Source organism: Crocodylus porosus, unplaced genomic scaffold, assembly GCF_001723895.1.
Source record: "Crocodylus porosus isolate Cpor-Errol unplaced genomic scaffold, CroPor_comp1, whole genome shotgun sequence".
NCBI classification, from domain to species: domain Eukaryota; kingdom Metazoa; phylum Chordata; order Crocodylia; family Crocodylidae; genus Crocodylus; species Crocodylus porosus.
Window position 1 is genome coordinate 5,748,356 of NW_017728951.1, and position 22,763 is coordinate 5,771,118.

The following is a 22,763-nucleotide window of genomic DNA, read 5'->3' on the forward strand; positions in this document are numbered from 1 at the left end:
CCATCGGGGGAGCAGGGGGGAAGGGCAGCCACGGAGGGGCTGCAGGAGCTGGTGAGGGATGGGGTCTGGAGGCAGCAATCCAGGAGACTGGGGGAGCAAGCTGGGGTGGGGCATGTGGGCCCTGCAGGGGGAAGTAGCCCCTGCAGGGGGCCATTTGGCCCCTGTTGGGGGGACTGTGGCCCCTGTGGAGGAGCTGTAACCCATGTTGGGGTGGCTGTGGCCCCTGTGGGGGGCAGCAAAATATATAGGTATTTAGAATTCACTTTATTATGATGACAGAGACACTGGTGGCCTTCCAAATTGTTTTAACACTGTAGATATATCAATGAAGCATTACCCAACTGATTGCTGTCTCTCACTCGCTCTCTCTCTCTAGTGGTCTTTTGTTTTAATTGTGGAGGAACATGGATTTTGGGGTACTTTACAGAGTGACTTTGGGATTTTTTTTTATCAGGGATTTTTCATTTTCAAATACAGAACACCAGAATTCCTGAGAGTGAGTAGCCCTGAGCTACTTGCCAGGGCAGTTTTTTGTACAGATGGGGACAGCACAGGTGCTGGCTCTAGTTCCCCCTGGCTGCAGATCCAGGAGAAGCCTGGAAGGGCTATTTTGCCCCAAGTGGCACAATTTGCCCCACACCAAAGTGCATGTCCGGGCACATATGCTGAGGCAAAAAGCCCCGACTCAAATTTACACTGCTTCTATTTGAGCAGCTGCACGCACATGTGCCTGCAAGTTGGACACGCCCAATGATTTCTGTTTTCAGTTCTACCTTCCTCTGTATGCATAATGCCTTCACTGCCCTCTCTGACACACAGCCTTACTTAACCCTTTCAACTTTGCTCAAAATTCACTTCTCTGCTCTGATTGACATGTGCCTCAACACCCTACTGATTCTAGTCCATGTTAAGCCTCTTTTTGATGTCCTTTTATCAGCTCTTCCTGCTCATTTATCCCAGAGGGGAGATGTTTAAATAATAACTGGAATAAATTGCCATAATCTTTCCTTCCACTTTCCTTTCTCTTGTTCTATCTGCTTCTCCTTCACTACTTCTAAATACTGATTAACCTAAAATCGTTTCTCTTTAAGTATCAAACACCTATTCTGGTCAAGTAGTTTTTGCTTAATATTAGCTATGATTTTTTTTAAAAGCCCAGTCAGAACTGCATTACAGATGAATTTCCCTTTTCTTTTCCCACCAATTCAATGGCATCATATCCTGGACTGCAAAGGAAATTAGGGGGCATCATATTTAAAATCTACATTTCTCAAGCAGTAATACAGTCTTATAGTATTAATCCCAAAACATGTAGCATAAAATAGTCCTGTTGCTATGCATTTAGATCTCTGCATTTGTTTCAACAATAGGCATTTTACAGCTACCATTGCTTAGTCTGCATTTTAGTATCAACTGAATTAAGTACAGGATTCCTTGCTGGTGAGAAATAAATGCATGACCACAGCATTGCTTAGTGTAGAACATCTTGGCAAAGAATGTAAAAGAAAAGATATGTGCATTTCAAAGAGAAGCTTGAGAAAGGTTATTAAAATCTTTTTTTCCCTAAGTCTTAAAGAAAAGCCTTTGAAGTACATGCATAAATTGTTGAGAGAACAAGAATTCTTCCCAAGATAGGAGTCTGTATAAAAAACAAGGAACAAAATTTTGGCTGGCTCACAAAAGTATATACATTGTCCCTCTTTGACAAAATAGACATTGGACAAGGGAAAAAGAAAAGAAGGAGGCTTTAATATTCTTTTTAACTTCTGGAAAAAATATTTTCATTTTTTTTCCATGATAGATTTTTGAATGGCTTGCATTAATCCCTTAGTGGTGGGAAACTCAGGTGCATGAATGGCACACATTCCGTATGGCCATTGTAAGGGACCGTCAGAGTGTTAAAAAGATTTTCTTAAGTGTTCATCTTTGCTACAAAATTTCTAGCTATTCTGTTAGGAAACATGAGAAAGCTGGATGATGAGTTCTCAGGAGTGTTTCTTAGCAATCTGTGTTACAAATGTATTTTTTCTAACAAGGAATGCTTTCAACTATATAAACTGGACAGCACTCTGAGAACACCAAACTGAAGTTTCAGTAGTAAAATGACTGTAGAAAAACTTTTTGCATTCATTCCTATCCTTGGATCTACCAATAACGCTGCAATTCCTGACTTTTACACAAATTACAGCCTTTCCATTGAAGAGACTTTAGTTTTGATGGACACAAAGCACATTAAAAATTGTTCAGGCTTAAAGTTTAAAGAGTGTATACATACCTACAATGAACCACAATTGGTCCACCATGTGAAGGATTCAGTGTTTTGACTTTTTTTAGAAACTTCAGCATCCCGATGGGCGTGAAAGGCACTCCGAAATCAGGCCAGCTGGTAAAGTGAAGCTGTGTTACAAGCCTTGGAGCTTTACAGCCATCATGAAGCTGCTAGGAGCACAAAGACAATGAGTGTGACATTTTATTGTCCTATATAAAGATTCATAAACAAACTTATTTAATGCTTGTAGATTCTAGGATCTCAGGTCATAAAGTAAAGACAATGTTATGCTATATTATATAAGCCAATCATTACATAATTGCAATAGGTACTGTACATGAAGAATCAGATGTAAAACAGCCGGTCAAAACCTAAAGTCCTTTTTCACTTCATACAAAACTTTTATGAGAGCCTGTAGGAATTCAGGATTTGGACCACTAAGAAAAGTAAGTTGCCTAATTCCTAATGAACTGCATCACCAAAAATGTATACAAACATGTTCAGGACATGGACACGTTCAGATAAGGAATACTAGACTGCATGCAGCTCTGGGCAACAACTCCAGTATGTTGTAGCTTATCATCCCATCTTGTAAGTTTTCTCTTTTTATTTTTAATTTATGGTTTTAGTGCTAATTATTAAGGTGCAGGCTGATATAGCCTCAACTACCCTGTTGAAAAAAAGGAAAATAGGCACAGGCAACTCTAACCCTACCCCAGTCCTCCCTAGCACCCTTGGCTCAGAGCAAGGCTGTTTCAGGTCTGTGCCCATTTGGTGCCCTAGGATTGCCCCTTGTAGACTTTCTCTCTGCATCCCTGTCCAGGTATAATGGGACTGGGCTCTGTGGGATCACCCCTCTGGACACTCTTGGTATCCCCCCAGAAGCTATGGGACCTCCACCAACCCTACGGTTCCTCCCAAACCATCAGTCTTACAATTTACAGCTTAATACAACATAAACATTGAATCCTCATACAATCAAAGTATTAATATACACAGAACATAAGCCTATTGGCTGGCATTAATTAAATTCCAGTGCCTCTACCTGGAATTCTTCCCTCTGCCCACCCGCAGGGGTTCCCATCAGGGTCTGTGGCTTTCTCCAGGGTCATGCTCAACTGCTGCTCTGATGGCCCTAAGACCCTCCCAACATCCTCAGTAGTCCCTGGCTACCCACTCCTGCTAACCAGCCCACATGGGCCAGGTTCTCCCCCATCTGGGGATCCCTCCTTCTACTTATTCTCAGGACAACCTCCCACCTGTACCCAGTGCAATGGACACATCTTTCCTAGCACCCTCTAGATTACTCCTCCATCTGGCCTCCCCACTTCCATGGAGGATCCCTGAGGGCTTCCTGCTGGGCTCATATTCCACCTCATAGTTCTACCAAATCCAGGGAGGCCATGTCACCATCAGTCTATGGAGCAGCCTCTCAATTCATCTTTACCCAGATGGGCCTGCCCCACACTGTTTGCCCACTAAACCTAGCCATTATGTGAGTGGCATACCTGGGGTGTTCAGTCACTGTCTCTGCTCTTCCCAGTGTTGTACTACTAGATGACTACGTATTGTATTAGCCCCACCATCTGGAATATTTCTCTGAGCTTCCTCCAACCTACTCCAAAGCAGAGGTTCTTTACAAACATTTACAGGCCCGAGGCTGTCCATCTCCTTTCCTATAGTAGGTGTTCTTGCCATCTTTTCATCTAGCCCCTTCTTGAACAGCTCTGGGGACTCAGCATCCTCACTGCTGGGTCACTGTTGCCAGATAGGATGCAGTCTGTAGTGGCCGGTGTTGGCTCCACTGGTTCTTATCATAACCTGCTGGACCTTTCCCTCACCTGAAGATATTTCAATGCTCAGGCAAGCCCAGCAAGATCTCCTCCCTGGCTTTGGGCTGCTCCTTCCCTTCCTGGGATCTTTCCCTGGGTCCCAGTCCTTAACGCATGCTGCCTCTGGTCTTTCTCTCTCAGGCAAGCTCAGAATCTCCTTTGGCTGCTGGAGAGCTGGGGTCTGTCTCTATTTAGCCCCTTCCAACTCCATCTTAAGCTACTAGGCCTGACTTTGTGGCTGCCATCTCTCTTTGGTCCTCTCCTTTGCTTTTGGCTGGCAACCAGATCTGCCAGCCCATAATGATAGTGGTGTCCATCTGAGTGGCAAAGGCTCTTGGGCAAGCTCCTTTTGATTGTACCCATGACAAGAGCTGCTCAGTCTCTTTATTTCACTTGCCAGACCCCAATCTCCTGCTGCCATTCCGGCTGACGCGTCCTCTCTGCATTCTACTGGCTCTCCAGGCCGACTATAGTGGTCTTCTCCTTCTGCACTGCCATTGCAGAGGTGTGGCTGGTGTCTCTAGCTCTCTCCAAGGTGCAAACCTTTGCCAGCCAGCCTGTTACAATCACTAACTGCCTCTATAGTCAAACTGGCAATCAGCAGTGAAAAGCAGAAATATCACACAACAGTTCTCAGGAAGAAACTAGTAAAAGTGCATGGCCTATTAAGCATTTGAGAGTAAAACTGATGACTGTAGACTTGGGCCATGTGTAAACAACACAAGAGGCATGTGTGCACGGCACTTTAAAGCGGGCTAAATGCTTTTGTATTGCGCATTAATTCCTGCAGCCCAGGAAAGCAGCTCCACCTAAGAAAAGTGGTAAAGCCTTTTTCCTGCCCTGGAGCCTGCCTGCCTGCCTGAGCTGAGAGGGAGCCCGGTGATTCCCTCTGCAGCTGTGGTGCCCCCAGGACCCCCTGAGCTGGGCGCCTGCAGGCCAGTGCCACCTGGGGTGGGCGCACAGCTGCCGTGAGGGAAGCACCAACCTCCCTGTAGCCCAGGGACTGCTCCACTTGCTGGCAGCTTGCCTTCCCCTCTCCGCTGGAGAGGCAGGTAATTCAGTGAGGTGTGCACATGATGCACAGATTAATCAGCCCTAAACTGAAGCGGTGTTTTTTAAAACCCACCACCTTCAATTTAGGACCCCCATTTTGTCTACACATGCTCTTGGTGGAAAGAAGCTGCCCTTTGTTCTGTTCTGTTTGGGTTGGTGACTAAAGGGATATGCCTTTTTCTACAGATTAAGTTCAAGATTTTTTTTTTTTGAAACCTAATTTCAGGGGATTCCTGAAATGTAACCTCAATGCACTCCTGCCTTGCCACAAAAGCGATGGCTAATGAATGATCTGTTATGTTTAGTCTTAATACAGCTTGATCACTAAAAACTACATAATTTGGTGTTTTATAAATATATAAATAGTCTACTCTACTTGGTTAATTTTGTATTTACTAAGAAACAAAAAATCCCAGGGAGACAGAGAATATCATAGGTAGAGGGAGACATGAAAAAGATCAGAGGTAACATGGCAATTCAAGAAGGCACAATGTTGCTGTAATTCTAAGGCCCAGGTAAAACATGACAGGTACACAGCTTTATCTAGATCAGTTTTTGGTATAATTTGGGCATGTGCCAATGCTATAAAGGTATACTGTGCAGTAAGCCTTCCCTGGGAGCATGTCCACACATGTTCCCTGTTGGGAAAAAATCTGCAGTACATGGCTGCTCCTACCCTGCTCTGCAACAGCCAGGCTCCAGGCTCTCCTGGGTTCCAGGTTCAGCCCAGGGGGCCTGGCAGGGAATATAGGGGCCATTCCCAATGTGCATGGGACCAGGAGAGCTCTGCCAGCTGCAGCAGCAGCTGTCTCCTGGCCCTGTGAACATGAAGAGGGGTCCCAATGTGCTGAGAGACAGCTGAGAGACAGCTCCTGTTGCAGAGCTCTCCCGGTGCCATGCCTATGAGGACAGGTCCTGTGCCCAGTGGGGCTTCCCCGCACAAAAGTGGGACAGCTCCTGGCCAGCACTGGCTGCTTGGGAATTTTCCTGCCCAGCCAGGAGGAGAAGGAGGACAGTTCCCAGCCAACTCCCAGCTGTTCGGGGGATTTCCTTGCCCACCTATGGGCTGGCTCGGAACTGCCCCAGAAGCAGCACAGCTCCTGGCCAGCCCCTGGCTGTGAAGGGAAGCATAGAGCTTCTCCCTGCTTGGTTCCCAGCTCCTGTGGGGCTCTGTGAACTGAGAAGCACTGGGCCAAGGTGGGGTGGGAGGCCAGAGAGCTACTCCATCCTGCCATTTCTTGACTCTTGGCTCCTGAGAGAATCCAGGAGTAGAGCAGTGCCAGGACCAGGGGAGTTTCCTGTCCCCAGTGTTAAATATTGTACAGTCATCTAATGTATACATATACATATATGGTCATCTATACCCAAATACTGCACATGCACACAATTCTATTTCAATCCAGCACCTTGCTTATATATATGCTTAATTACATTTTAGTTAAAACTACATTTCCATGCAAATTTCTTTTGAACAAAAACTTGAATTTCTGTTATAATCTGCTTTAAAAACCAAGGTAAGGAGTTACTTACTGACTGAATACAAAACTTGCGAATGGTGTAGTCCACAAGAACTATGCAATCTTCTACTGAAACTCTGATATTTCCGTAAGTCCAGCATCCTTGATCAGGCCAGTATTGATAACATTTATCCTATTGAAAGATGTGGCATTTACATTCAGTACTTTTACAGTAAGTGTATCAAATCCCATTACTACTAGCATACAGAGCTGTACAATGACTATTAAAATAATAGAAATTAAACCTAAATTAGCATTTAGGATATGTTTGATTTTTTTTACCTAAAATTTGAAATGATTTTTACAACTTTTTGCTAATCTCAGAATGGTTAGGGTGTGAGCTAGTTATCTGCATTTCCATATTATTATACAAAGTTATTACATGGTTATGATGAAGAGTGCTCAGAAGTTTCTTTAGCAGCCAGACAGCGAATCCCAAGACTGCTTGTGTTCTTACTTTGCTGCTGTCAGGTAGCTCCCTACAGTCATTATCACCAAGGGATCCCAACAGCAGGAAAAAAAATATTGTGAACTAAAAGAACAGGGAGTCTAGTGACATCAGGAGGAAAAACTTTTCATGAGCAAATATGGAGTTCCTACAATCTTAAATATCTTTTTAATTTTAAAATGAAAATGACAGTCTTGAGTAGGAAGTATATTGTTCTCAGGAGCTCAGCATGTTATCTCACTGCATCTCCAATTAGTATTAACCCAAAAACAAGGTAGAATAATGAACTGAGAACATCTCTGAGAGTTCTGGGTATTCAGTCAATAATATAATGTTAATTAGCCTAATCAACCTATAAAGATAAAAAAAGTACTCCAAAAGCAACATTTTTGATGGTCCTTTGGCTAGATTTTCTTTATCAAGGTTTTTATTTAATTCACCTATTCACCCTGGTTAGTTAGAACTTAAACATATGCTCGTCTTGACCAGTGATTCAACAGGATTCTTGTAAATTTTACTGTTCAGTCTTTACACATGGAGGGATAAATAAGACACAGTATTAAGAGAAGAACAGGGATACAATACAAACAGAGGAGGAATGCTAGGACAAGAAGGCACAGAGTTAAGGTGTGCAATAAAGAAGCCAGAGGTAGTTAGCATATTAGTCTGAAGTCAGGGGCTAGAAACAAGCATTACACATACACCAGTTTAAGTGATCACAAACTGGTTTAAACCTGTAACAGAACAGACATTAGCGCACATAAACCACTTCCAAAATGGCTGAAACTGGTTTGAGGTAAACCTGGTTGAATGTAGTATCAGACTTAACTGATTGAGCTCAAACTGGTTTATGCAATGTCTGTCCCAGACCCCTTCCTGGTTTAAGTTAAACCAGAGCCCTCCAGCATCCCAGCATGCTCTCTGGGCTGGGCTGTGCTCTCTGCTCCCGAGCAGGTCTGCTCTGTAGCCTGAGCAAGGACAGGGCATAGTGAGACACTGGCCAGCATGGCCCCACAAAAGCAAAGTGGACAGGGAGGGGGTTAGTTCTTCCCTCCTTCCCCTCCTCCCTCACTGCAGCTGTGGTCTGCCTCTCTGCTGGGGGGAAAAGGGGAGGGGGCAGTGGTGGTGGCCCTTGGGGCTGGCCGACCCTGGCTACAGAGCAGAAGGGACAGAGGGAGGAATTAACCCTTCTCTCTGCCTGCTTTGCCTTAATGGGCCCATGCCAGGGAGGGGCACTTTGTTTTGTGCAGTGAGGGACTCTTCTGCCATTTCCCGCTCTTCCTCCCCCCAGGGTGGGGGTGGGCAGGCTCTGTGCAGTGCTGGAGGGGGACTCCTCCTCCCCCCTTGCCACCACAGGGTGGGTAGGGGGACTCTATGCAAGAAGGCTGCCTGGCCCTGGACTCTTCCCTCTGCTCCTCCCCTGCTGCCATGGAGCAGGGAGGGGGCCTCTATGTGAGGCTGTCTGGCCCTAGAGAGGAACTTTTCCCCCCCTGAAGCAGCGGGGAGTGGGGGGGAGGGGAAAGAGTATCCTCCAGCACAGAACAGAGCCCCACTCCCCAGATGCTTTGCCTCCTCACCCTGTGGTGGTGGGAAAGGAGCTGGGGGCAGAGTCCTCCTCCAGGGCTCAGCAGCCTTGCAGAGCTCCCCTCCATACCCCACAGCAGCAGGTGAGGAGGAGGAAGGGGAAGAACCCCTCCCAGCACCAAACAGAGCCCCCCTCCCCACTCTGCCACAGTAGGAGAGCGGGAGGAGGTGGAAGAGTTCCCTTTGGGGCCAGGCAGCACTGTGTGCCATGATTGCTCCCAGCTGTCAGGGAGCCACTGAGGTGGGCAGAAGTCTCCCCTCCTCCTCCCCCACCACAGTGGTCTGGCCCTGCTCCCTCTTCCCCTACCCTTGGGGTTGGGGTTTAAGCCCCTCCTCAGTCTTAATCAGGCCTGTTGGGGCCTGGCCACGCCCCCACTGCCCCCACCCCTGTGAGCTCAGCTTCCCTGTGGAAGGGAAGGGAAGGCTGCTCTAGCACCCCTGGGCTTCTGGCCTGAGCCACTGCAGGCATGTGCCTGCATTTCAGGAATGAAAAGGAAACATTTATCCATTTGTAAACTGGTTCAGCCTTTGCAGGTTAGAAGATTGAATCAATTCAGGCTCAGATTTTTGAATGTCTGTCCCTAGTCAGGCTGCAGCCTAAGAAAATTTAAGCCTCTCTTTCTTAAGATGCCACCCTTCTGCCAATATAATAGCAGTATTTTTCTAGAAATTCAGCATATCATAAACACATGTGATCATTATATTATGAGTGATTTTATACACACCTTGTATTTTTTTTATGTTATAGTCATTACAGTTGAAAGCTGCTAACTAAAAAACCACTGGTACTTTAGTGCAAACCATAACAGATTGTGACTTCCTGTCTTTGCATTCCTGTTTCCATTCTGTACAGTTTCTCCACTCCATATATAAATACCCACACACACACACACACACACACACAAATTACATTGACACATAGCTAGAGGGGGAATAGCAACAGATCAGATGGTGTATGCACATATTTTAATTTAACACAACTAGTATTGCCAGCTCTCATTTTTACAGTACATTTCAGTTTCTGGTGTTTTTTTAAAAACCCTACCCCTGCATGTCCTGTTACACCATTATGTCATAATCTCAGCATTTATTTTTAAAAAACAAGTTTTCAACTTTCATGGCTGCAGAAGAAACATAAATTGTAATGAAGCCAAAAGCATAAAAACCAAAGGCAAGTAAAACGAGTTCAAAATTACTTTTTAAACTAAATCTTATTATTTTTAAGCCAAATTCATTATTGGGAGACAGGATAGCTCAGATTTCTTAAATGCCCATGGGTTACCAATCCTGATTCTAACACAAGAAAACAGGAATTTTACATTCATTTCAACTCCTATTCAGGTCAAAAGGACCAGTCTCACATTTTCTTCAGTGTAAACAAATAGGTGTTCAGAACAATTTGCAGTTTGGTCAAAGTACAAAAAAATGAGGCTGTGTAGGACACGGTAAAAATTAATGATCAAAAAGCTAGTCCCCAGAGACCATTTATATATGTTCTTGTACAATCTTAAGTTGCAACTATACTTGTATGGCACCTAAAGGAGGCCACTTTGTGCTGGAAGCTTGTGTAGCATCTATCTCAACCATGGAAGAATACAGAAGGGTTACAGGAGCATGATCACTTCTCCCTTTCAGACTACACTGCAGGAGCAGCAGCCAAGGACTTTAAGTCCTCCAAGCAGGTAAGAATCTCCCTCTCCCTTTCCCCCTCCCCGCCCCCATGCTCAGAAGCACATCCTGTCCTCTTCCCTTCCTCTCCTTTCCCTTGCCTCCTGCTGCTGCCACTGTTCCCGCTGACCAGGGGGCAGAGTGAGGTTCCTCCTGCCCACTTCAGCCAAGCTGGGCAGGGCTTGGGCTCAGCCTGGGACAGTGGTAGTAGTGGCTGGGTTCCCCTAGGTGTTCCCTGTAAGCCCAGGAGCAGGCATGGGGTGGGGGAACCTGCCCACTGCTTCCTCTGTCCCAGGGTGAGCCTGACCTCTGTGCAGCCCAGATGAAGCTGAGCAGAAGTGGCTCTGGAGCTTCCCTCGCCTTCAGGACAAGGAAGACAACAGCAGCAGGTAGCAGGGAAAGGGTAGAGAGAGGGGATGTGCCTCTGAAGTGGGACAGAAAGAGGGTACCTGACCTTAAAAAGTCCCCAACTGTTGCTCCTGTGGTGTGGTCTGCCCACCCTGGGAGAGGAGGAAGGGAAGGCTGGGAATTGGGAGCATTAGCCAGCCCTACAGTGGTGGTCACTCCTCTCACACCTGCCTGAGTAAAACCCTGAATCTACTTCTGCTCTCAGCTATACAGTAGAAAATATCACCAACCCCCCCCTTGCTTTTTGTATATTTCCTGGACCATCAGAGCTATAATACTCCAACCCTACTTATTTAAAATAGCTCTGAGAAGAGTAAGAAAGGAAGTGGTTACAGTCACTATTAGCCAAACGCTTAAGCAACACATTGCAGTTGCATAAATTTGGGACTTATTTCAAAATAGACTGATCAAAGCTGAAATAATATATATAAAATATTATTCACCTCTTTTCTCTCTTTCAAGTTTGTTAACATAACGATAGTTGCTGACTTCTGTTCCCATATCATCCTCCAGAAGTCATTAACTGTTTCTTGTTTAGGGCCTGCACATAGAAGACAGTGTTATATTGAACAGATACAAAGATGACAAGACTATCACAATATACAAAAACATTTTTCCTTGCAAACTGAGTCACCGGTTCATATCTCATGGAACTATGCTGGCTGCAATCGACTCAGTTTTCATGTTAACCATATGCTCATTCAAAACTCCTACTTTCCAAGCACACTGTCAAAAATTACTGAAAACATTTACTACATTATCTCATAAGTGTAATCAATATGTACATGCTGAAACAACTGGAATTTCTATACTTATATTGGGCCCTGTAATCAGTCCTTGTATAAGGAATGACAGAGAATGACCAGTCAAGACTGTTCTTAAATGTGCTTGGCCAGAAGCAGTTTGAGTCTGTCAAGTTTCTAGATGGACTACATAGAATATATGCACTCAGCCCATTTCTGGATAGTTGGTCCATAGCTTTTGGTGGCATAAAAGTTTGATGATCAGGATCATCTCTTCTTCTAAGATCAACAGATAGTCTACTCCCTCCCCCCCATTCTTCCAATAGGAGCACTCTGCTCTCATTTAGATCAAGCACTGAGCACAATTTAGTATTCTAAATTGCAGCTCGCTTTCTATGTCCAGAATTTAGGAAAACTATAACATTTATGATTCAGCAGAGGAACACAGATGAGCATGGAGAAACAGGAGAAAGATTCTGCTTGGAGTACAGAGACAGGGAATCTGCAGTGGGGAATTTCCCGGAGTTGAGAAATAATAGTGGAACTAGAGCTGCCAGACAGAATTTAAATGAAATTCTGACTAAAGGCTCCAAATACAGTTTTAGATCTGGCCATCATGCATATTTGAAACAGTTCAAGAAATGTAATAAATTAAAATAAATTAAAATGAAAATTATTTACAAAACCAAACAAATAATTTACCTTGAGCTGCTATAAACTTATTCTTTTCTTTGTAACCCTAGGGAAATAGATTTTATGGATAGTTAAAAGATGAGATGCAAAGATTCCCTTTAAGATAAGTGTCTATCTGATGTTTAGTTTACATTTACAATGCACAATCTGACAAAAAGTAAAAAGCCATTAACTCACATCTATATATGAAGCATTAATATAGTCTGATGCTGCAACACTATCCATTTGGGTCAATATCACTCTGGAATGATCATCTGGAAAGAGAGTGTGTTATTAACGTTTGTAGATCCAATAGATTTCTAGTCAGTCAATCTGGAATTTACTACCTCCCACAAAAAAACCCAAACCCTGTAACATGCATGTCAATCATATACTTGTAGTTCCATTCACAATATTATCTTTGATATTAAATGTAGTAAAAGATCAATTAATCCAAAGGTGTTCACAATAACTATTCCATATCTGCTTATGGAAGATTTTGGTTTCTTATTGTCTTGCTCAGTCTGACCCAAGATTGTGACTATGAGAACATGCTGAAAGACTTATGTGTTTCACAGGCACTTAGGAAGAGCCACTTAGATCTCTAGGTAAATGGACTGGGAATCATTCAAGTTCTCTTTGAATTGCGTAATAATTATACAAGGCCAGGTGTGAAGCAATTGCACAGTGCTCACCATTTTGGGATGCATGATATATAAGCTTCTGCTATAAAAATTCCCTTCACTTCTAATCCATATAGGGATTGCATGCCATCCAAACTTTTGCAATGGAATAGATAGGTTAGATACTTCGAAACTTGCTCATATACTCAAAGCTCCTTGTTTTTTCAATAGAGCAAAACTGACTTGAATTTCAAGAGAATCAACTGACACTTCTCTGAGTTCTAAAGGTGCATGTCAAGCTCTCTCAAATCCATTACAGCAAGGTTATCAGTCATCAGGTATTATTGTTCACCAAATTCATCATTAATCAAATTCACGGACCAGATAAGGGACTTGGGGCAGGTCTGAGGGCCAGATTGGGCTGACAGGTCTGTCCTGTGCCTTGGATCCAGTCTGCAGGATCAGTCTGGTATGGACGCCACATGCAACAGGAGCTCTGGACAAGCCCACATGCCACATTCAGGATGTACCCCAAAACCGCTCTACATGTAGTATGCACCAGCTCCAGCCTCACATGCAGAATGCATTGGATTGGCCACATACAGTGCACGTGCCAATTCCAGACCTGTGTGCTGCTTGAAGCATATTCTGGACTACTGGCCATGCACACTATATCCAGTGTAGATGCCAGCTCCAGCACCACATGCATCACGTATCAGACCAGTTTTGTGCATTGTGTGCAGCACACTGGTGGTTGGGAGTATGTAGCATTCAGGGCCAGTTTGGGGTATGTCCCATGCAGTGTACAGATCTAGTCCAAGGCCCACAGGTCACACCATGGGCCAGATGTTAGGGTTCTGTGGCCTGGATCCAGCACATAGGCCCTATCTTTAACACCCCTGCATTAAAGAAAAGTGTTTTGGAAGAAAATCCTTACAGAAGAGATATTCCAAAAAGAAGCTTACTTTTGCTGAGGTATGAATTGTACATTATAAATAACATTTTTTTGGTACAATAATCTAAATCATCAAAGCACATTCAGTAAATGCAAGCAACATTACTGGCATGCTTGGTGCCAGAGGCATCCATACACTGAACTAATAATTTGAAAATAAATTGTGAAGTCTTACAAGGAAGGATGTTGGGGTATCTATTTTTCTCTCTATTTTCTTCTTGGTTTGCCATTTCAAACGTTCCTTGCACATAGCTTGCTGTTAATGACTATGGAGAAAACATATAAAGGTCAATGAAATGCAACAACATTCTGTACTAACTGTTAGCTGTACAGTATTCAATGACCAAGAAATAGAACTAATTTCTTGGCATTTTCCAGTTCTTTAAAAAAAGGAATTTCTCCTCATTAAAACAGCTTACAACCTTTTGATTACATTTTACTACAGTTTCAATACTTAAATACTAGCTTAAAGGAAATTGTGACTTTTGCTATTTAAGAGTTCAAATCTACTTTAAAAAAAGGTTGCCATTGCAAAACACCAAATGGCAGAGTGACTCATTATGCTGTGACCAAGTCATGAGGATGTAGAAGCAAAAGCTATACGGCTCTGACTTTGTATTGTACTTTTAAGATTTATTTGGTTTTAGTATGAAAACGCACTTGGTTAATAACAAAAGAAGGTCAAGAATATTAAGAAAATCCCTGGCCAAGGTCCCTAGTCTGGCATGGGTCTCTTTAGATCAAAGTTAGTGGTAGAGTAAGGGGATGCCAGCTAACTCTATGCTGTGATCTTAAAGCTGGCCATGGGGACTGTGTGTTAAAATGACTGAAAAGGTACCCAGGATTAATCAACATCCCACCTAAATCTGGCAGTGTAAATAGATTCTTAATCATGCACTAAGTACCTTTCAAAAATAGTGCTTTACTGCAATATAATCAGAATTAAAATGTGAAAGAGAAAAATATTACTATGGCAAGAAAAATATAAAAATATAAAACCAAAGAGAAATGAGAACTCCATGACTATGGAGAATGAGATGAAGGATCTGTGAAGGACTCTTAAAGCTCATCCCTAGCCTAGGAGGAACTCCTATGTAGAAAGAAAGGGGCATCCATTATAGAGGCTTTATTGAACGTCTTTTATTTATTTGGGAGACACTTTGTTGCCAGTTTGGGCTGAGTCAGGTGGAACAAGGCCTGTTTACATTGAAAAAGCAGTGTAAAATGGACAAAGTGTAAACTGTAACCAGGTCCAAAACACTTAACTATGTTACAATGCTTAAATAGATATAACATCTCACACAGATGCAATAATTCTAACTTCTACAACCGCAGTTGGTGTTGTGCCTTCTTCCACCATTCTTTTAAATGGTGTTCCTCATCCATGCCAGGAATTAATCAAGCTAAATACAGACAGTCTTATGAGTCACTTAAAGGAACAGAAAGAAAAAAGTCTCTAAATCAATCATGCTCTTAAGGCAGAGATCTTAGCCTGACTTGTGCAAATCATTATGTGGAAATCCCCCTAAAAAACAAGGATTAAGAAAAGTTGCCAGGGCTGAATAGGGTTAGCAAGTGAAAGAAAAGTTGCTTTTTTGTGTTAATGTTTTATTCTTATTGCAACACTGTTAATGGTAACTTGCCCTTGCAGATCTGCTTTATTGCACCATTCACAAATTTTTAACCTTTTAGCAGAAAGAATAGAAAAAGAAGTAAGAAATATTAGCAGAGCAGTTATAACAGTTTTATAGTTTTGCAAGCTATTTCTTTTTTTCCTGTATCATAAGGTCTTTACATTTTCTGTTTTCTTAATTATGAAAAACATTTAAGGGGATCTCAAACCATGTAAAAATAAAAGGTATTTGTACTCAAACACCAGAATTCTGATTTCATCATTCTGCAGAAAACATTGGTTATCTTCTCCCTCTTTAAAAACTGCTTTTTAAATTTGAAAAGTTGATCAAAATACTCTTTCAGTCACTTTCCTATCTCCCCCACAAAGCATATAAATTCAGTGATATGCCTTGCCTCTTTAATGATAGCTCCTAATGAGGAAGATGAAGGTGTTAATGAAGGGAGAGGAAATCCCTCATGTTCTTCCTTTGGGTAACTCCCAAAGAATTTTGTTGGGGGTAAGGTTTGATCCCTGAAAATAAGGTTTCACCCACAAACTGGGTAGATCCTCAGGAATCAGTAGGATGCCAAGACTATCTCCACTGATATGCCCTCACTGCCAAGTTCTCAGGGTACCTACACTTGAATTATTCTTCTTGTGAAATAACACTCAGGGTGTTCTATCCACACTGGGGCTATAGATGGTGTGCATGACTTTCTTTGACTTTAGAGGACAGGTAGATACATCCCATGTTTCTAAATGCTAAGCTGCTCTATGAATTCTTTCCTAGAAAATTATGGAAGTAATTGCTTGGTCATACAATACTCTGTGACAGTATCAGAGAGCTAGTGGCTTTTGATCAGTGCGTGTCCATGCTACTGAGTCATTGTGATAATAATGGATGAGTCAAACTAGTCAAGTTTTAACTTATGTCCTCTTTAGATCAGCCAACTCATGAAAAAAGCACTTCAGTACTCAAGATTAAAGTGTCCAAATGCAGACAGAACTGAATTAGGTGCACCACTCCAGTTAGAACTAAATCAAACACTGTAGTGAAGACAAGACTCATAAAAAGGCAGCTGACAGATCTGTGCCAGCTCCCTGCTTCTGAGAACCCCTACCTCCTCTAGTAACACATTATTGGTGCCATCAGACTAGGGTTGCTTGTGCCACTTTTGCCAAATAAAACTGCTTAAGTGTGGGAGAGGTTTGAATTGTAGAGGAGCATACAAGCAATATTATCTTTTCTACCTATCTCCACAAAGGAACAATGGGCACCTCCCCCATCCAAAATATGCTCTCCAGTAGTGTAACTAGCAGTGGGAAAGAGGGGGGACCTGTCCTGGGCACTAACTTCAGAGGGGCACCAGAATCATCCCCACCCTGTGTAGAGTCTATACCCTGGCAGCACTATGGTATTGCTCTTGCAGCAGCAGCTGGGTGCCTGGACACTTCACCACTGCTATAGAAGGAACAGCTGGAGTGGACAGACCATGCTGCAGAGCAACAGGTTTTTGAACTGCCATAGTTAAGACTCCTGCTCTCTTTGCCTCTGTCTGCACCGAGCTCTTGGAATCCACACTGTTCTGGCACCCCCACCACCACTTCAACAAAGAGCACCAACTCTCCAGTGTCCTCTATCCTAGTCCTCACACCCTATCCCAGTGCACATCATGAGGACGTACTAGAATCCTAGGAAAGGGATCTACAGGATGACAAATGGGTCATGTACTCCCATCATATACATACTCACTTATTCTGCAGGAGGCCTGAGATCCACGTGGAGATATGATGGGCATGATCTGGCCTAAAATCTTTCTATTTTTCCTCTCTCTGAGCTGAACTGACACTATCCCAGTGAAAATAAAACTTGAAAAAATAAAAAAAAAATACTAAAGTGAACGCTTCTACAGCACAATGTTCAGATATTCCAAACAACTGTGCTTTTATGAGGCCTTCACTTACTGGACAAGAGCAATACTCAGTGAACTCCGGAAAAGGATGTGGAAGAGAAAAAACTTGGACCAAACTCATCTGCTCAGTCACTTCTATTCTATCACTTCCATCCTTCCTAATCATCCATATTTTTGTCTTTTGAAATAGTACCACATTTACTTATATTTAAGAAAACTCTGAATAAAACATGACCCCCAATAATTACATTCTATATATGGAAAAATTATAAATGTTATACTTTTTCATGTATCAAATATAGTTATTGGAGGGTCACCTTTAATTCAACCCCCCCCCTCCCCCCCACTGATGCAGGAGGGCAGTGGGGGAGGAGGGCACGTAGGAAGGTCAAGCAGCTTGCCTGCCTGCCTGCCTCCTGCCTGCCCTCTCCCCAGCACTGGTCCCTCCACATCCTCTCTACTCCCCCTCTCCCTCCTTTTCCTAGCCTCTCTGCTTCCCTTCCCTGAAGTCTCTGCTCCTCACTTCTCTCCCCTCTTACCCTTGCTCTACACTGGCAGGCTCTATCCATGCTGCAGCCTGAGGCACTGAACACAGCCCCAGCCCATCCCCTATAGCAGCCATGTTAGCTGTGCACCACTGCTGCATGGCTGCGCTGGGGTCATGCTCAGTGCTGCTGGGGTCATACTCAGGCTGCAGCATGGACAGAGCCCGCCTGTGCAGAGCAAGAGTACAGGGTGGAAGGAGGAGAGGGACAGGCAGAGGAGCAGACACTGTATGGGGGGCAAATGGGTAGAAAAATGTTGAAGAGGAGAGCTGGTGGGGTGTAGGCGCTGGAAGGCAGCAGCTGTAGCTAGGGCCCAATCCCGGGTAGGGGCTGGAGCTGGAGCTACATCAGCTAGCCCCCCACGCCCCCTCAAATCTCAATGGCCCTTGTACTTTGTTCTAAGACAAGGAGCTTCCCCACATGTGTTAAATGGGGAGGTTGGAGGCCTCATCTTAGAATTGAGTAAATATGGTAATTATATGAAGAATCCCAGAGGCTCCAGTGGGATTCCTCACATGCTGTCAGTGAAGTGTACATATAAATGTTTGCAAGATCAGGAGCTTACTGGAAAGAATGCCCTTGTCATCACTTGCATCGACAACACATGAAGCACACTTTATGCTGTATAAATACACGATAACTACAATCAAGGCTGGTGACAGAAATGCAAAAAATAAAACAAATTAACCAGTATATTTGTACTGTTTTTTTCTGTTAGGAAAAAAATCAATGGACAAAAGCTGTTTTTACTGTCTGAACAGAAAAATGACTTACCTCCAGGATAGGACTCTCCTACTCCCTTTCAGAGCCCTATTTTAATTTTTAAAACTTGGTTAGATTTATATCAACATTAATAATGACAGTTAAAGAGTCTAAATGGCATGAAAGTACACGAGAAACTTTTGGAGGTTCTCATTTATTGGTGAACATATTCAAAAGCCTTCCAGCCTTTTATCCTAGGCCCTATTACCTTTAATGCTGATTTATACAAAGTATTCTTTGTTTAAATAAGGATCAATAAAAGCCGATGACAAGGTGAAAGGCTAAGGCTATATGGGAGCTATATGAAATTAAGTCCTGGTGAGATCACTAGTGCAACAGAGTGGATGAGTGGTTCACCAGGCAGATGGACTATCTTTTTGTAAGCAACTCACTCCTTACTAGGAGAATTTTTTTTTGGGAGGAGGGGGTGGGGGGGGTAGAAGGTGTTTTTGATTCTCCAGTAAGATTCTGGACCTCTTTCATCTATGGTCTCTGTTAAGACAACACTGCAATCTACTTTCCTTTTCAAGTTCAGTATGTTGTTATATGCTCTCAGGCTATAATTAAGAAGGGAAAACTTTCTAAATGTAAGTCTCTAATTTTCTTGTGCTCTAGTTTCCTTTTCCTGCTAGTGTTGAAATGACAGTGTGTGTTTGCATAACGTATCATTTCAACTCTGGTTTTCAACTGTCTTCTTTCACCTACCCCTTGCACCCTCCCATCATCCTCTGACACCACATGCAGAACAAGATCTGACAAAACAGCCTTCAATGCAAGCAACTATAAGCAACAGTGTTGTCATTACAGTGTTTAAAACCGTCAAACAGAATTTAATGACCATCCTCCACCATCCTCATTGTTTTATGGTATTGCTTTGCACCTGCACATTTATTAATGCTTCTTTGACTACAGTGGTTGGACTCAGAGTTTGTACACTGGCAAGATTTCCCATGCTGAGTACCCAACAGTAAAGTACATTTTAAATCAATTGCTATTTTCATCACTGACCATCTTGTGGAGATTCACTAATTTAGTTAGGAGAGTCATTAGTGAACTAACCTACATTTTTCTTTTTTCAAAAAATTGTTAAAGTATTTAGGCAAATGTTTCATTTTATAGTAATAATATTGTGGCTGTAGCAGCAAGAGAGATGTGCAGCTTAAACAAACTGCAAAGTGACCAGCATGCAGATGTACAAATATTTTGCCAATTTTGAAGATCACTTAATACTACATTTTAGTCCTAGGGTACCACCCTAAACTATTTGATTAACATTTATGCATTGGCTTATATTTAATACTGTAGCACGTGGTTCTTTTCTGCTTATGACTACTGCAAGAAGTTGAGGGAAGAAGGGAGATGTAAAAAGGAGGGCATGAAACTGCAGAATGTTTCCCCCTCTTCAATGGGAGCTTACTAAAACCTGTTATACAATGGCCAGGCAACTGTGAATCTGGGCAGCAAGCAGATTCTGTTTTCTAGCCAAAGGGAATACCTCGGGGAAATGTTCTACCAGCTGACAGAAATATAGTTTCTAAGGACCTGAGTGAGAGGCATCAGCCCTGCTTACACATGTCATATGGGTCAAGCACAGTCCTAAAGGGCATAAAGCCACAAAATTCACAGTTTAGAAGGCCATATTCTCTATCCCTTTACCTAAAGCACTCCCCTGCAGAGCACAGACTATCAGATTTTCACAGACTGAAATGCCAGAGTGATATTTAATAGATTTTCTTCTCCTCCAGATATTTTTTGGTAAGGAGTATCAAGACTTTAGGGTTTACGGTAACAGATGCTGATAAAAAGAAACAGTTTAGCACTCCTTTATTGTCAGACAACAGCTGCATACACTTTTCAGCACTAAAGGAAATAGATTTCAGAGGCAAAGGATGAGGAGGGGGGACAAGGGAGAGCAAACTGGAGAGAGAGACCAAAACACCTCTTTGCTCAAATTCAGGAGAAAACACAAATTAGAATCTGTCTCGTTGCCCCAGTATAGTTCCTGCTGGATTTGTCCCTCAGGGCAAAACAACTGTATAATTTAACATATTGGAGTTCTCTCTAGAAGAGATGACCAGAACTAAAATAATTAGCTGTTGGAGGGGTGAGCAGAAAGGACAACAAGGACTTATATTATATGGCTGTCATGGGGGTAGGTGACTGTAACATTCCTCTACTTCTACTGGTGGGACCCCCAGCAAAGAGCAACTGGAAGCATTTTGTATGAAGGTGCATTAGTAAACCTATGCAAAGAAGCTTTCACACTACCCGCCAAACATTCCTATGACAGACATCAATGCTACATGCATTTAATTAAAAAAAATATTGCTCACATACATTTTTTATTTCCTACTTCTTTTTTCTGAGTTTGAAATTAAAAAATCTGTCAACTTACATTAAATTCTTCACGAAACAGTTTCCCATCATCTGCAGATCTTATCCTGATTTCTTCCTCCAGATTCTCCACTGGAATTGGAAAGTACTTCTTTGGGCCTGAGGGAGACCTGCTGAGCAGCATCACCCTTTGTTGCTCTGCAAGATCAGAAAAAATAAATGTTAAATATGTTTTCAAAATGAAACAAGGCAGCCCATTAACCAAATTGTGCACAAATCACCTTTCTGAAGCACCTTGGAAGAAGGAACAGGAGGCATTTGTGAAAGGGAATCAAACTGGAGAGAGAGATTTCTTCAGTAAACATGAAAGATTATGTCATTTCTCTGAAGCAAGACTAAATTCAAAATAATATGAGAAGCTTCCTAATAGTTAAATGAGGGGGTTGGGCTTTTAGCAGATTAAAAACTTCATTTCTAGGAGCCCTTCCCAGAGACCACATGGACTGGAGGTGAAAATACATAATATACGGAAAACATATCCTCCAGTATGTGAGGATACAAATATATGGAAATCTATTTTTATAAGTATTTGTTTATTTCTAAAAAATGAATCATAATTTGTCATACGTCAGAAACCTTGCCCTGTTTAGAAGCACGATAATGGGGTGAATGTTTTGCTGTCAATAAACTGCTTTTATGGGTTAACAATGTTCAAAACAAATTCATAAGACAACTTGTTTGAAGAGTTGTATCAACATCGTTAACCAAAAGTATATGAAGCACCTGAAATTTCATTTAGTTTCTGTCCCAAAGTATCAGCCAAAACAGTATTTGCATCATAGAGACAAGAGTTTGTATTTAACAAGATCTCCTTTTCTGAAAATATACCTTTTCACCTGACACTCACTGTTAGGACCAATACTTTCTTCCAAAAACAGAAAGCAAAAACTCTAGCCTCACCTTTGTGTAGCCAAAACACATCAGTGTAGCTCAGCACAATTTCCTGCCACCCAGGGATTCCCTTATATCAGGAAAAGCCTTCAATAACTGCACCTGCTGACTTTACAGATACTATACAATGACTGCATATTAAGGTCCAGTAGTCACAATACTGAATTTCTTACCAGTGAAGCCAAACAATTTGAAATCATGGTAGAGGAAGCTTCCCTGCAGTGGTAGCTTTATGTGAAAGAAACTCTTCCTTAGACCTGGGGGGGAGGCACAGTCCTTTCAAAAACCGTATTCCTTATTATTTCATTCGTTAGCCATTCTTGCTGGGTAAGCATGTCTCCAATGCACTGGAAATTCCTGTCATTTTAACTTTTTTTAGCAAATGTGTGACGTTGAACAGGAAGTTGCATCAGTTGGGTTATATTTAGTACTGTGAGCATTCACCCCCACTTGCCATAGATTTTTCAAAGTATCAACACCCCCCGCCCTCCCATATATACTTGCCATCTCTTAGCACGTACTGTGCTTGATAGCACAATGTTACAAACCTATTCTAATAATTCTTAATAAAAGCAATGTTTGAAAATCTTTTAGTGAATAGTTTCAATTTCTGGTCTGTATATTTTTTAAAAAAAATACTACTGACACTCTCTTATCCTTCTTATCTTTCTTTTACTTTCGATCTGTTTATACGGGACACTCTTTTTGCATGTAAACTTTGTTTTCTAAAACAAATGTTTCAATTGCTTTTCTTAATGTGAAAACAGAGCTATCCTGAGAAATCCTATATTCACAAGCCAGTTAGAGAGAACTGGCATAGGGAAAGAGGAGGGAGGTGGGGCATCTGGTAAAGTTACAGCTTTAAGTTGCA

The 22,763-nt window shown here is 42.5% G+C and overlaps 1 protein-coding gene across 3 annotated transcripts in view; it reads right to left on the bottom strand.

The window, feature by feature from the left end:
* PTPRE (protein tyrosine phosphatase, receptor type E) overlaps positions 1-22,763 on the bottom strand; it is a 182,163-nt gene that overhangs the window by 33,165 nt on the left and 126,235 nt on the right. For 2 of the 3 annotated variants that reach the window (XM_019556285.1, XM_019556287.1), the window contains 7 exons: positions 21,003-21,139; positions 13,948-14,038; positions 12,393-12,469; positions 12,225-12,261; positions 11,223-11,320; positions 6,685-6,804; positions 2,276-2,439 (listed from right to left, as the gene is read on the bottom strand). In XM_019556285.1, the coding sequence (XP_019411830.1) occupies positions 2,276-2,439; positions 6,685-6,804; positions 11,223-11,320; positions 12,225-12,261; positions 12,393-12,469; positions 13,948-14,038; positions 21,003-21,139 (724 nt within the window). The remainder of the gene's footprint in view (positions 1-2,275; positions 2,440-6,684; positions 6,805-11,222; positions 11,321-12,224; positions 12,262-12,392; positions 12,470-13,947; positions 14,039-21,002; positions 21,140-22,763) is intronic. The other variant, XM_019556286.1, reaches the window with a different exon arrangement.